This window comes from Pseudopipra pipra, chromosome 4 (genome assembly GCF_036250125.1).
Source record: "Pseudopipra pipra isolate bDixPip1 chromosome 4, bDixPip1.hap1, whole genome shotgun sequence".
NCBI classification, from domain to species: domain Eukaryota; kingdom Metazoa; phylum Chordata; class Aves; order Passeriformes; family Pipridae; genus Pseudopipra; species Pseudopipra pipra.
Window position 1 is genome coordinate 70,138,397 of NC_087552.1, and position 14,301 is coordinate 70,152,697.

Sequence of the window (14,301 nt, forward strand, 5' to 3'; positions counted from 1 at the left end):
ACAACCCCCCCCCCGGGCATCATCCCCACCCCCCATCCATCCCAGCCTTCCCCCTGCATCTGCACTCACTGATCGCCCAAGTCCAACTGCCCTGGGGCTGCCCGCTGTTGTCCTTAGGGACAGCTCCCATTGTGACCTGTCCTCCGTGATGTCACAGCCGCCAGAGACACCCGAGCCACGCAGCCAACGAGCCCCCGCCTTCACACCCCTCCCCTCAGCAGCACTTGCTTCCGGCCATCAGCACCCCAATTCCAAAGCCAGCGGGCAGGAGCTCCCTGGGGGTCTCTTGCCAAAGTGGGCAGCCCCAGCCACTCCCACGGTCAGCCTTGGCAGGACAAGCCTGTGACCATGAGGACACAGGTGCAGAGCTGCAGAACCTCTGCACGGGACGTTGCCCCGCCGGCTGGGCCTCCACCTGACTCTGACGAGTGGCACCGCAGCACCAGCACAGCTCCGGCCACTTGGCTTCCTGTCAAATCCTTGGGCATTTCAATAAAGCTTTGGATACTGTTTCTCACGTGATGCTTCGCAACCAAGTGTCCAGCACACAGCTGGAGAAACACAGCTTGCCGTGGCTGAGCGCTCGGCTCACGGCTCCGGCACAGATGGGGGAAAAAGGGTGCAAGGGAAGAGAGAAGGCAAGGGACGAATTCACGAGGCGAGGGAGAGAAAGAGAGAAAGAAGAGAGACAACTCCCCAGGCAGCCCCAGCGCCAGCCCCAGCCCCAGCCCGGCAGTACGAGAAACAGAAGAGGCCTTGACACTGGGCAATCTCTGCTCAACCTTTCTCTTTATTTTCAAGTTGGAAGCAGAAAGGGAGCAAAATACAACCCCATGTGGAGTAGATGCAGAAGAGGGAGGCCTATCCTACCTATCTTAGCCTAACTCTACCCCAGCCTAAACCCGCCCTTGGAAAATCTAACCCCATTCTTAATCTATCCTACTCTACTCTTATCCTACTCTATCCTACTCTATCCTACCCTATCCTACTCTACTCTTATCCTACTCTATCCTACTCTATCCTACCCTATCCTACTCTAACTCTAGCCCAGACTAAAGCAGCAGGTGGGAGAGCTGCAGGTGCCTATTCCAGCACCAGGAAGTTGCCTGGCCGGCCCTGCCGCAGCGCCAAGAGCAGCTCAGCGCAGAGCTGCACCTGGCAGGGGCCGGTCAGCAGGAGCCTGCAGGAGCGGGAGGAGGGCAGCAGCTGGAGCTTCCAGTCATGCCACTGGGGCAAACGCTCCCAGGCTGCTTCCACCAAGTCCTGCACCCAGCCGGCGACTTTCTCCACCTCCAAGTGGGAGTCTGTGCAGAGGGTGCGGAGCAGGCGCGAGGGCTGAGCGTCGTGCGTGGGGTGGACAAAGCACGACGTCTCCCCCGTCGTGCTGGAGCACGAGCACTCCAGCACCACCCGGATGTTGGAGCACCTCTCTGGCACATTCTTGCCGGCGGGCGGCTGCAGCTGGAAAGAGTGCCTGGGGGGTGGCCTCAGGAAGACGACCAGCTGGTAGATGACCTGGTGCCCCAGGTCACTCCAGGACTCCATGGTGCCCTGCTTCTGGGTGGCCGGGTGCAGCTCTGGCATGAAGGTGTTCTGGGAGAGCACCTGGCACACCTCCAGCAGGTCCCGCACCAGCTTCTTCAGGGTGCGGCCCATGTAGGGCAGTTCCTGCAGCGGTGACCGGCTGAGCTCTGGGAAAGGCCTGACGGCCCCGGCTGCTGCGCCGAGCTCTTCTTCCTCCTCTCCTCGCCAGCTGTCCCGCTGACGGCGCCAGGCCAGCCAGCAGAGCACAGCCGCTGCAGCCACCCAGAAGAGCCAGTGCTGCAAGATCCACAGGAGTGGAACTTTTTCCAGGGCCCTCCTCCACTCCATTTCCTCCCACAGCTCGCTCATCTTCTCCTCGAGAAACATCTGCCGTCTCTTCATCCGCTCCAGAGCGACTGCATCGCTCGGGCGATCGTGGGTCGGCTTGGGCAGGACGGCCAGCACAGCCAGGAGGAGCACAAGTGCTGAGTCCATGGCCTGCAGGAGATGGGAGACAAGTTTCCTCAGTGGCTTGGGGTGGGAGGGAGCACAGGCATCGAGGCTTGAAGGGAAGGCAGCGCCTGGCTGCAGACAGCACAGGGCCCATCCTGCCCCAGCCCGGAGCCTCCTTGTCAGTCCCTGGCTGGGCTGTGCCCCGGCAAAAGGCAAGAGACACCCCAGCAGAGCCTCCCGAGACCCCAGCCCTGCCACATCACAGCATCCCATGGAGCCAGGGGCGGCCGGCCCATCCCCAAAGCCTCTTTGGCACCGGCCACCACAGAGAGCCCTGAGCAGCTGTGTACCAGGCCCCAGGGGCGCAACTGGGCCCTGCTGGGAGGGGCTCAGCTTTCGCTCGGGGCTACAACCCCCCCCCCGGGCATCATCCCCACCCCCCATCCATCCCAGCCTTCCCCCTGCATCTGCACTCACTGATCGCCCAAGTCCAACTGCCCTGGGGCTGCCCGCTGTTGTCCTTAGGGACAGCTCCCATTGTGACCTGTCCTCCGTGATGTCACAGCCGCCAGAGACACCCGAGCCACGCAGCCAACGAGCCCCCGCCTTCACACCCCTCCCCTCAGCAGCACTTGCTTCCGGCCATCAGCACCCCAATTCCAAAGCCAGCGGGCAGGAGCTCCCTGGGGGTCTCTTGCCAAAGTGGGCAGCCCCAGCCACTCCCACGGTCAGCCTTGGCAGGACAAGCCTGTGACCATGAGGACACAGGTGCAGAGCTGCAGAACCTCTGCACGGGACGTTGCCCCGCCGGCTGGGCCTCCACCTGACTCTGACGAGTGGCACCGCAGCACCAGCACAGCTCCGGCCACTTGGCTTCCTGTCAAATCCTTGGGCATTTCAATAAAGCTTTGGATACTGTTTCTCACGTGATGCTTCGCAACCAAGTGTCCAGCACACAGCTGGAGAAACACAGCTTGCCGTGGCTGAGCGCTCGGCTCACGGCTCCGGCACAGATGGGGGAAAAAGGGTGCAAGGGAAGAGAGAAGGCAAGGGACGAATTCACGAGGCGAGGGAGAGAAAGAGAGAAAGAAGAGAGACAACTCCCCAGGCAGCCCCAGCGCCAGCCCCAGCCCCAGCCCGGCAGTACGAGAAACAGAAGAGGCCTTGACACTGGGCAATCTCTGCTCAACCTTTCTCTTTATTTTCAAGTTGGAAGCAGAAAGGGAGCAAAATACAACCCCATGTGGAGTAGATGCAGAAGAGGGAGGCCTATCCTACCTATCTTAGCCTAACTCTACCCCAGCCTAAACCCGCCCTTGGAAAATCTAACCCCATTCTTAATCTATCCTACTCTACTCTTATCCTACTCTATCCTACTCTATCCTACCCTATCCTACTCTACTCTTATCCTACTCTATCCTACTCTATCCTACCCTATCCTACTCTAACTCTAGCCCAGACTAAAGCAGCAGGTGGGAGAGCTGCAGGTGCCTATTCCAGCACCAGGAAGTTGCCTGGCCGGCCCTGCCGCAGCGCCAAGAGCAGCTCAGCGCAGAGCTGCACCTGGCAGGGGCCGGTCAGCAGGAGCCTGCAGGAGCGGGAGGAGGGCAGCAGCTGGAGCTTCCAGTCATGCCACTGGGGCAAACGCTCCCAGGCTGCTTCCACCAAGTCCTGCACCCAGCCGGCGACTTTCTCCACCTCCAAGTGGGAGTCTGTGCAGAGGGTGCGGAGCAGGCGCGAGGGCTGAGCGTCGTGCGTGGGGTGGACAAAGCACGACGTCTCCCCCGTCGTGCTGGAGCACGAGCACTCCAGCACCACCCGGATGTTGGAGCACCTCTCTGGCACATTCTTGCCGGCGGGCGGCTGCAGCTGGAAAGAGTGCCTGGGGGGTGGCCTCAGGAAGACGACCAGCTGGTAGATGACCTGGTGCCCCAGGTCACTCCAGGACTCCATGGTGCCCTGCTTCTGGGTGGCCGGGTGCAGCTCTGGCATGAAGGTGTTCTGGGAGAGCACCTGGCACACCTCCAGCAGGTCCCGCACCAGCTTCTTCAGGGTGCGGCCCATGTAGGGCAGTTCCTGCAGCGGTGACCGGCTGAGCTCTGGGAAAGGCCTGACGGCCCCGGCTGCTGCGCCCAGCTCTTCTTCCTCCTCTCCTCGCCAGCTGTCCCGCTGACGGCGCCAGGCCAGCCAGCAGAGCACAGCCGCTGCAGCCACCCAGAAGAGCCAGTGCTGCAAGATCCACAGGAGTGGAACTTTTTCCAGGGCCCTCCTCCACTCCATTTCCTCCCACAGCTCGCTCATCTTCTCCTCGAGAAACATCTGCCGTCTCTTCATCCGCTCCAGAGCGACTGCATCGCTCGGGCGATCGTGGGTCGGCTTGGGCAGGACGGCCAGCACAGCCAGGAGGAGCACAAGTGCTGAGTCCATGGCCTGCAGGAGATGGGAGACAAGTTTCCTCAGTGGCTTGGGGTGGGAGGGAGCACAGGCATCGAGGCTTGAAGGGAAGGCAGCGCCTGGCTGCAGACAGCACAGGGCCCATCCTGCCCCAGCCCGGAGCCTCCTTGTCAGTCCCTGGCTGGGCTGTGCCCCGGCAAAAGGCAAGAGACACCCCAGCAGAGCCTCCCGAGACCCCAGCCCTGCCACATCACAGCATCCCATGGAGCCAGGGGCGGCCGGCCCATCCCCAAAGCCTCTTTGGCACCGGCCACCACAGAGAGCCCTGAGCAGCTGTGTACCAGGCCCCAGGGGCGCAACTGGGCCCTGCTGGGAGGGGCTCAGCTTTCGCTCGGGGCTACAACCCCCCCCCCGGGCATCATCCCCACCCCCCATCCATCCCAGCCTTCCCCCTGCATCTGCACTCACTGATCGCCCAAGTCCAACTGCCCTGGGGCTGCCCGCTGTTGTCCTTAGGGACAGCTCCCATTGTGACCTGTCCTCCGTGATGTCACAGCCGCCAGAGACACCCGAGCCACGCAGCCAACGAGCCCCCGCCTTCACACCCCTCCCCTCAGCAGCACTTGCTTCCGGCCATCAGCACCCCAATTCCAAAGCCAGCGGGCAGGAGCTCCCTGGGGGTCTCTTGCCAAAGTGGGCAGCCCCAGCCACTCCCACGGTCAGCCTTGGCAGGACAAGCCTGTGACCATGAGGACACAGGTGCAGAGCTGCAGAACCTCTGCACGGGACGTTGCCCCGCCGGCTGGGCCTCCACCTGACTCTGACGAGTGGCACCGCAGCACCAGCACAGCTCCGGCCACTTGGCTTCCTGTCAAATCCTTGGGCATTTCAATAAAGCTTTGGATACTGTTTCTCACGTGATGCTTCGCAACCAAGTGTCCAGCACACAGCTGGAGAAACACAGCTTGCCGTGGCTGAGCGCTCGGCTCACGGCTCGGGCACAGAAGGCACTGGGCACTGGGGGAACTTCACACTGGCCACCTGGCACTAGTCGGCTTGCACAGGGCTCCTTCTTAGGCCCTGTGCTCTTCCACACCTTCAACAAAGACTTGGGGGCAGGACTGCAAGGGACACGGTAGAAGTTTTCAGGTGACACAAAAGCGGCAGGAGCTCTTGTCTCCCTCAGAGGCAGGCAGGCCCTGCTGCGAGACCTCGACTCTAATATTGGAGGGCTGAGCAATCAGCAAGCCGAGGAAGTTCAACAAGGGAAAGTGCCGGATTCTGCAGCTGGCACGGGGCAAACCTGCAGGGAGGGACCTGCTGGGGATTGAGATCTTGGAAAGCTGGGTGTCCTGCTCCACGGCAAGCTGAATAGGGGTCAGCAGAGGCCCAAGCATGGCCTGAGGGGCCTCAGGCAAAGCATGGCCAGCAGGGGCGAGAGATGTGTTGTGAAAGGAGCCTTTGAAGGTCACTCCAAGGGTTTCCACCGCAGGAGGGGATTGTCCCGCTCTGCTCTGCACTGCTGCGGTCTGCCCTGGAATATTGTGGGCAGCTTTGGGCGCGGCAGGGGAAGAAAGATATCAAGCTCTTGGAGAGTGTCCCAAGGAGGGCAATGAGGGTGGTGAAGGGCCTTGAGGGGAAGCCATAGAAGAAGAGGCCCAGGGCACTTGGTCTGTTCAGCCTGGAGAAGAGGAGACTCAGGGGACACCTCCTTGCAGTCCCAGCTTCCTCCTGAGGGGAAGAGGAGGGGCAGCTAAAGCTGAGAAATAGAGAAGGTCAAAGATTGGAGTCAGCTATCTTGGAGATCTTTTCCAACATAATTATTCTATGATTCTATGATCTAAGCCCACATCTTACAAGGCAATGCTGTCAAGCTTTCAGTGATGCAGTGGTGGATTTAGATAGAGCAGGTGACTGATGAAAGCTAAAAATATTCCCTTGTTCCTCTCCTTCCAGGGCCTGGTTGCTTCCCAGGTATTTTACCTTTTGAAAGATTAAATGTGAGGAGTAATTGCCTGTAAAACACTAATGAGACCAAGTGTAATTGATGCCTGGGAATTGAGTCAAACCTCTTCAGTGCATCATTGCACCTCTCTCTCCTGGAAGGGGATTATCTGGCAGATGGAAACTGCAGTTGGATGGGCTGCTTGCTTCCCAAACACACTGTTTTTCTCAGCAGAGCAGAGCAGAAGAGGGTTGCAGGATGTCTGCAGGATACTGATATATGTAGTGCCAAAAAAATGCCATGCTCCCAAGATTTGCAGAAATAGCATCACACATCCTGGAGGCTTTCTGAGCTGACCCAAAATTGGATGGCAAATGCAAGCAGCAAAAAGGCAGGAGGACCCACAAGCAGGAGGATCCATCATCTTGGGGTCTGGATGGTTTTTGACACTTCCTTGTGGACAGGTGGTAGGAAATTGGACTGGGAATCCTCATGCTAAAAGCACAGGCCGTGCTTACAGCTGGATAAAGAGCTTCTGTGCTAGATGTTCTCTCTTCCTTGGACCAGCACAGCAGAGGACTTGTGCATGATGAACACACTCATCCTCTATTCTGTCTTTAATAGGACAATATAGTAAGTACAGTTTGGACAGCCTGATTCCTAACCAAAATTCTTTTCTTGCCATGCTGAGCAAAAAAATAAAAAGGATGCCTGTAGTTTGCAGGGTGCTAAAACAAGGACTGACTCCTAAGTGCCAGCAAGCCCTGCATGGGGCTTTCAGAGCTAATGAAAATAGCATCACATGTCTTTGGGGTGATCAGATTTGGAGCAGAAATTGTCAGCAAATGCAGTCAGTAAACAGGTTTATAAGCCTTTATTTAGTAGCAATGGCTTCTGCTGGAAAATGTCATAGGGTGCTGTCAAGAGCCTGTAGTAAAGAAGTCTCAGCTGTGTCTGTTGAAGTCTCAACGCCAGTGAGGCCTCCTCTGTGCATGGAGGAGTGATGTGATTTGTCTGACATCATGAGACATCTGCATTTGAGCTGGGAACAGAGCCCAGGTCTTGTGAGCATTAAAAACATTTGCTTTAACCCTGTAGCTCTTCCCTTTCACTTAGTGGAAGCTTTGAGTTGCTCCAGCATTATTGCATTAAATCAATCTGCCACAAGACCAGAGAAGAAACAGGTTGCAGAGGTGGTAGATTTCCCATCCCTGGACACATTCAAGGGCAGGTTGGAAGGGTCACTGAGCAACCTGATCTAGCTGAAAATGCCCCTGCTCATTGCGGGGGGCTGGACTAGATGACCTTTAAAGGTTCCTTCCAACCCAAATCATTCCATGGAAGTGAAGGTTGAGATGCTCTGCCCTGACCTGATGCTGTGGCACTGTTGAGGTGATGTCAGGTGTTCAGAAAACGAGAAACAGACATGAGATAAGGCAGCAAGGAAGATAGGCACGTTTCTGCTACTGAGCCAGAAAAAAAGACAACACAAACCGTAGCATGAGAATGGCCATCAGGGCTTAAAGCTTGCCACTGCACTGCCCCCCTGTGCAGTCTAACACAGCTGAATGCTGCAGGCTGTGTTCCATTTTTGGGCTGTACCAAGGTAATTAATTATTAGTGGGCTTGCAGGTAGATGTATCATTGCAAAAATGCATAGTTCAGGAGTAATTGTCTTCCCCAGTGCACATTAAGGGGTTACTTTTTTCCCCAGTACACATTAAGGGGTTACTTTTTTCCCCAGTACACATTAGGGTTAACTGCCGAGGTATTTTTGTGGCATGGTGTAAATAGCTTGTCAGTGACACAGTAACCTTCACCCTGCCTTAAAGATATTAAATCCAGCAAAATTGGCTCAAATGGGAATGGCAGGACTTCACTGGTCCTTTCCCCTTCTCTGTTTTCCTACTGCTAACTCGGTGTGTTTATCCAGGATTTCTCAGTCTCTTGTCCCAAACAGCCACTGTAAATACACTCTTTGACAGACATCCATCTAAACTCATAGCTGTTTCAAGCATACCAGGTCTGACAACTCTATTTTTAAGCTGTGGGAGGTTTTCCTAGGAAACAGCGAAGACATATCACAGAGTGAATGCTTTGTGTTTGTCGGCTACCTTGGTGACTCTCAGACAGTGCTTCCAACTCTCAGGTGTTTGGCCCTAGCACAGGATTTCTGACTGATCCTGACAAAGATGTTTTTTATCAATTTGCCAGGAGGAACTGGCAGTGTTGAGAAAGGCAAGTTAATTTTTGAAAGCAACTTAAGAGCATACACCCGTCATGAGTTTTCCTTATTTATTGAAATGTAGATGGGCATTTTTCAAGTGGTTTGTCAGGTAGTAAATAAACCCTCTCTTATCCATAAGACCCCTCCCCACTAATTCAAGCAAGATTAGGACCAAAAAAATCATAGAGAACTGCATATGTTGAAACCTGGCTGGTTTATTTTATACTGGCACAAACTTTTTCACATCTAAAATCACTTCAAAACTTGTGGACGTCTGAAATACCTCCACGAAGCAGAAGCTCAGATGAAATCTGAGGCCAACTGAAATGCTGGGTTTTGTTATACCAGGAAAACTACTGTCTTTTGGTTTGATGTATCATGCTCTGGGGTTTTTTTGGGGTCTTTCTGGTGACCCAGCAAGGTGCAAAGCTGAACTGAAACCAACTCTTCAGGACACCTGTGTTCCTCGTATCGACATTTCTGCTTTCTCATCCACAAAACCTTATTTTAACGGATCGATTCTTCTGGCACAGACAGTGCAGTACTCAGGAGTCCAAGTCCTATTGCATAATCCTTTCATTGCAATTAAGAATGCTTTGCTTCCCTGGAACAACTCAGCATTTCCAGGAAGAAATCTCAATCTCATTTTAAACATTTCCTTTAAAAAGATATCCGTGAATCCCAGGAGGATAAAACATTTGCCTCACATGGCTTTGTAAGACTGCACAGAACAAAAGCCCAGCTGCCAACTTATATTCACAGTCAGAGAGGCTCTGGGAAATGCAGATCCCTGCAGCACAACTCCTAGGCTGTAATGTTGGGATTAGCTGCGATGAATCCCAGCGTGGCTTCACGTGCTGTGGCCTGACCAGGTGGATGTGCCGTCAGTCATACACCCTCCATGGAGGTCTCCCATTCCATCCCATCCCATTCACGAACCAGCAGAGACTCATTTCCCTTAAATAGCTTAGTGTGGAAACAGTTTGGTATGACAGATGTTGGCAAGAAAGAGAAAAAAAAAGCCCCGAAAAAACCAAATTAATTTCAGTTCCTTGAATTTGAAGCACAGGAAGGGAGAAGCTGGTTTCAGCACAGACAGAGAGGGGGAGGCTGTTGGGCAGAGGGGTCACACTCTGCCACTGCACAGGGGGGAGGCAGCAGCAACCCAGGCCCATCCCCTGCCTTTCTGGTGCCCCCTCCCCAGAGCACCAGCCCCACCAGCAACCTGGGCAATCCAACATGAACCACAGAGAAGAGGAGTGGCAGCTCCATCGTGGGCTTCTGGAGAGGATGATCATTACTAAGCAAGGGGGAGGCTCTTGGGGTGCTGGGAATGAGGACACAGCGGGGGAACACAGTTAAGCTGGACACAGTTAGGCTTGAGTTGGCCAGAGCTTCAGCTGCAAGAGCTGTTTGTGCAAGAGCTGTTAGTGCAACACCTACGAAACCTTTGCAAGTGAAAGGTAAAGCTGAGAGCCTGTAAAAGCACTTCCTGGGAAGGACTTGGCTTCAAGGGCCAACACCGAGACTTGAAGCCACTCAGTGGCTAAGAGTTGGGTCAATGAGAGCCCATTGGGTCGAGGTAAAGGGGTAGATCCTGTCCATGCTTCCACCACATGCTTTCTGTCACCCAGTTGCTGCTGGCCTGCTCAGCTGGACCATGTGTGGCCATTATGTTGATTGAGGAAGATGAGCTTGTAGTGATCTGGCTGTACCAGAGATAACTGAGCAAACCCACAGCCCAGTAGGTGGAGGAGTGTATGCATCTTAAAAGACCTGTTTCAGCAACTCTTTCCTGTCCAGAGCCCTGGACCAGCCCCCAAACCTGAGGCAAAGCACAGAAGCTGCTGCCTGAGCTTCAGTTACTGCAGAATTACACAACTTTGTCCCTAGTGCTGATGTTTATGCAGAGGGGATGAAATGGGCCCTCCCTGATGCTGCCCCTCACTGGGCACCAGTCTGGGTCCAGCCTCAAACTCCTGCCTGTGCTTTGCAAAAGCAGAAATTCAGATTCTGCTGTCTTTCTACTCCTGTAAAAATTCAATTCTATAGCTTTACCCAAAATTAATGAAGATCCATTAAGTTGCAGTTGATTCCCATGGCAGGCTGAGGACACTCCCCTGGTTTGTAGCATTATTTACATTCAGGAGGCTACTGGGGCTAAAAGACATCTCAAATTCTGCATCTTTCACAAGTAACCCAGGTTCCCAGGCAGAGAAAACATGGTATAACAAAAAGCAGAAGAACCCTCTAATGAACTGTTTTACAGAGCATTGATTTACTTTTTTCCAAGCGACGGCCCTCAGATTTTTCTGCAGAGCTGTTGTACTGCCAGCATATGATTTGCTCTACTTGCCCTTTTGGTTTTAATGTCCCATTAATAATACACCTTGTATTTACTGCAGTTTGTGTTACTGTTTCACTGTCACTTCTTGACCACTCGTTATTCTCTCTGTAGTACCAGGCAAGGCTCCAAAACCCAAACACAGGCAGCAGTGTTACTACAGACCAAGCCACAGTCCCACCAGACTCAAGGCAGCTCCACTGAGGGGGATCATTTATCTTCCCAGAGCTGGCAGGGCACACTGCACCTAGGAAAACGGGAACAGCTCTACATCCTCTCCATCAATAAATCAGACCTAAAACTTTTCCAGGGCAATTTGGACAGTCAGCTCTTTTGAGGGATCTACGCCAGAAAACTGTAAAACATCATTAATGAGTAGCTTGCTTAATCCTGGCTCTGTGGCACCCTCTGTAACAGAAGCAGGAACAGGCTGTTGGGCTGGCCCTGGCTGACAACTCAGCTCAGGCCTCCATGGAGGATGTGCTAAGGATGCCTCCCTGATCAACTCTGCACTCCCTGATCAACTTCGCATTCTGAAAACAGCTGCTGAGCTGCCCCTTGACCTGCAGCCAGCAGAGCTCTAGAAGTACCTTCATTTCCCACCCTACAGCCCTCTGAGCACCCCATTATACCCCTGTATGCCTCCAGCTCAGCATCCAGGCTTGGACGTTGCAGTACTGGTGTCCACTTCCCACTGGGAGCATCCTCAGGCCTCACCAAACCTGTACTGCACTGTAAATCAGAATGGACATAGAAAGGCAGGGCTGAAGGAGCTGAATGGTTGCTTTACTAGGGGGTCACAGTGCTCACAGAGCTTCATAACCCTCTTTTCCCTGAGGACTTAGAACACTTGTCTTTCCCATCACAGGAAAATGCCTTAAATTCTGAAAAAGAGCTGGATGAAATACTGTTTTGAGGCAGGATTTCTCTCCGCCCTGCTGGATGAGGCTGCACAAACACTAGGAGAAAGGTTTCTCTGGTCTTCCAAGTAAGCCCTAGTTTCCCCTCCCTTCCCCTGGGATCAGAGCTGACCTCCTCCTGCCCTTGTCTCTGTGAACAGCATGTTACTTCCAGCAGCAGCAAGGAGTTTCAGAGCAGGAAAACTGAAGTTTTCCTCTCCTGGGCTGGCGGTTAGTGCACTCAGGAGTTGTGTTTGAAGCCCCTCACGGCACTGCAGAGAGCCCAAAGCAGGTCTCCTGTGCCCTCAGTGACTGCCCTCAGCACTGGGCTCATGGGCTTGACTGGCCATGGGTCACTGCCTCTTCCCTGGGTGCATTGTCAAAGAAGTCACATTTGCTCTCTTTTAGTCACATTATCTACAAAACAAAACAAAACTCAGGGGTCTCCAGGGTGAAGCATCATCCATGCAACATAAACAGCAAGGTAAATCAGGGTCTGAGGATGTACAAAATTCCCGCTGTTCCCTTCAGGCTGAGGTAGCTGGTTGCCATGGAGGAAGCTGTGGGATGCAGATCTCATTCTCCCCCACCTCATACCAGTCATCTACACACCCCTAGACCCCAGCCTTCATGTGCACCCCAAAGATGAAGACTGCCACGTTCAGCACCGAAACTTCCAGATGTCTCAGCCCTCATGGGTGATGCTCACAAGTTCTCCCATCTGACCTAATCCCAGAGAAAGGTTTTTGTTTTGGCTTGATCCGCCTGCTGCCAGACAGATCCAGGAGCATGATCTGGTCACCACAATCTGACTTTGTGGGAAGTGTCACTGAGGTCTCACATGCCCTCCTACTTGCCAAATTCCTCAGCAGATGAGGTCGCTTCCAGATTTCAGTACTTACTGGCAAACTTCAAGTGGTTTGTCCAGAAAGGCTCCAAATGATTAAAGGTCTCTTGGACCTGTGTTGTGGCCACTGCCTGGTTACTGACCTACACAAGCATAGCAACATGGGAACCAGCAATCTGGGAAAACAAACATTTCTGCTCCCTGTCTTCTAATATTTAGCTTTGCTTTGGAGGCGAAAGAAGAACTAATTCCTACTTGTATCCATTCTCATTGCCCAATTTCAGATTTTTTTTATCATTTACTGACAAAAACAACTCTTCCCTTATGATTTATTAAGCTTGAACATAGCTCACATTCCAACTGCTGTGCGAATAAAATGTGATTCACCATTACCAACACACTGAAAATATTTGCTATCCCTGTCTTACAGATAACAAATCTGGGTCAGAAGTGAGTGTTTTGTACTGTAGAATCATAGAATGGTTTGGGTTGGAAGGAACCTTAAAAATTATCTAGTTTCAACCCATTGCCATGGGCAGGGACAACTTCCACTAGATCAGGTTGCTCAAAGCCCCATCCAACCTGGCCTTGAATACTTCCAGGGATGGGGCAGCCTCTCTGAGTAACTTGGTCCAGTGTCTCATCACCCTCACAGTAAAGAATTCCTAACACCTAATCTAAATCTCTTCTCTTTTAATTCAAAACTTTTTCCCCTTGTCCTATCACTATTTGCCTTGTGTAAAAAGTCACTGTCCCTCTTTTATAAGTCCCCTTTAAGTAACAGACAGATTGTTGTTATTAATGGAGATAAAGAAAGTGCAGCATTTAAGAGAAGGGATGGTTACCAGAGAAGAAGCATTAAGAGCGTGGCCAGTGCCAGAACAGCACCTGACTTCTAAACCACCTGCAAATGGAAATGCTGCAGACATACACCAACTAGAGGAAACCACCTCAAGATTTGACTGTTCAGTGTTAGTTTTGCATTATTTCTGACAGTTTTCAAAATAGCATCAAAAGTATTTGAAGAAAGACTTGTAAATAGTGTGGAATCGAAATGAACCTGCAGAAAGCAGCCAAAAAGAGCATGAAGAGTTTTCAGGGCCATCTGATGTGTTTCTTCACTTCTGACTAGTTGAGCTTGGTCTGCCACCAGAGAGAACCAGGAGGTTTCCTCAGCAGGAAAAAACCACACTAAAATCTTTATTCAGAGCAGTAAGATACTTACTAGAAAAAAAAAAAAGGAAGTCCTAGTTATTAATTTCCACCTTAAAATATTTGCAGAGCTCCATTCTCACCATCCAAAGGGGCTTTCTAGCCCATTCTTCTGGCCTTTCAATTATTATCTCCTCCTCTCTACAAAATCACATTACTGCCAGCTCTTTGGGGTCCTTTATGCCAAAACTGACTCCCATTTGTCTTTTTTACATAATGACAAAGCAGCAAGAGCCCCATCCATTACTGCAGACTTCTCCCAGACCCTGCTTGAGGGTATGTAGCTCACACTTCCTCACAAAACACTGTACAGTGACAGAAATCAGTGCAAGAAGAAATTCACTTTAAAATAGAAGATCTAGATGCACAGAGGTTCATGGCACATGAAAAGAAAGAGAAGTCTTCTAGACACAGGGAGCAGAACTTTTTTCTACTTCAATTTTCTGCACACAAGTG

The 14,301-nt window shown here is 52.5% G+C and overlaps 2 protein-coding genes across 2 annotated transcripts; both read right to left on the reverse strand.

The window, feature by feature from the left end:
* Positions 1-770: 770 nt before the first annotated feature.
* Positions 771-2,412, reverse strand: LOC135413890 (inositol 1,4,5-trisphosphate receptor-interacting protein-like 1). The gene is made up of 2 exons (XM_064654011.1): positions 1,042-2,412; positions 771-985 (listed from the first exon to the last, which is right to left on the reverse strand). Exon 1 carries the CDS (start codon positions 2,248-2,250, stop codon positions 1,084-1,086), a length of 1,167 nt encoding a protein of 388 aa, XP_064510081.1. The 5' UTR covers positions 2,251-2,412; the 3' UTR covers positions 771-985; positions 1,042-1,083.
* Positions 2,413-3,155: 743 nt separating this feature from the next.
* Positions 3,156-4,811, reverse strand: LOC135413891 (inositol 1,4,5-trisphosphate receptor-interacting protein-like 1). Its single transcript, XM_064654012.1, has 2 exons — positions 3,427-4,811; positions 3,156-3,370 (listed from the first exon to the last, which is right to left on the reverse strand). The coding sequence occupies exon 1, from the start codon at positions 4,804-4,806 to the stop codon at positions 3,469-3,471; it is 1,338 nt and encodes a 445-aa protein (XP_064510082.1). The 5' UTR covers positions 4,807-4,811; the 3' UTR covers positions 3,156-3,370; positions 3,427-3,468.
* Positions 4,812-14,301: the final 9,490 nt, after the last annotated feature.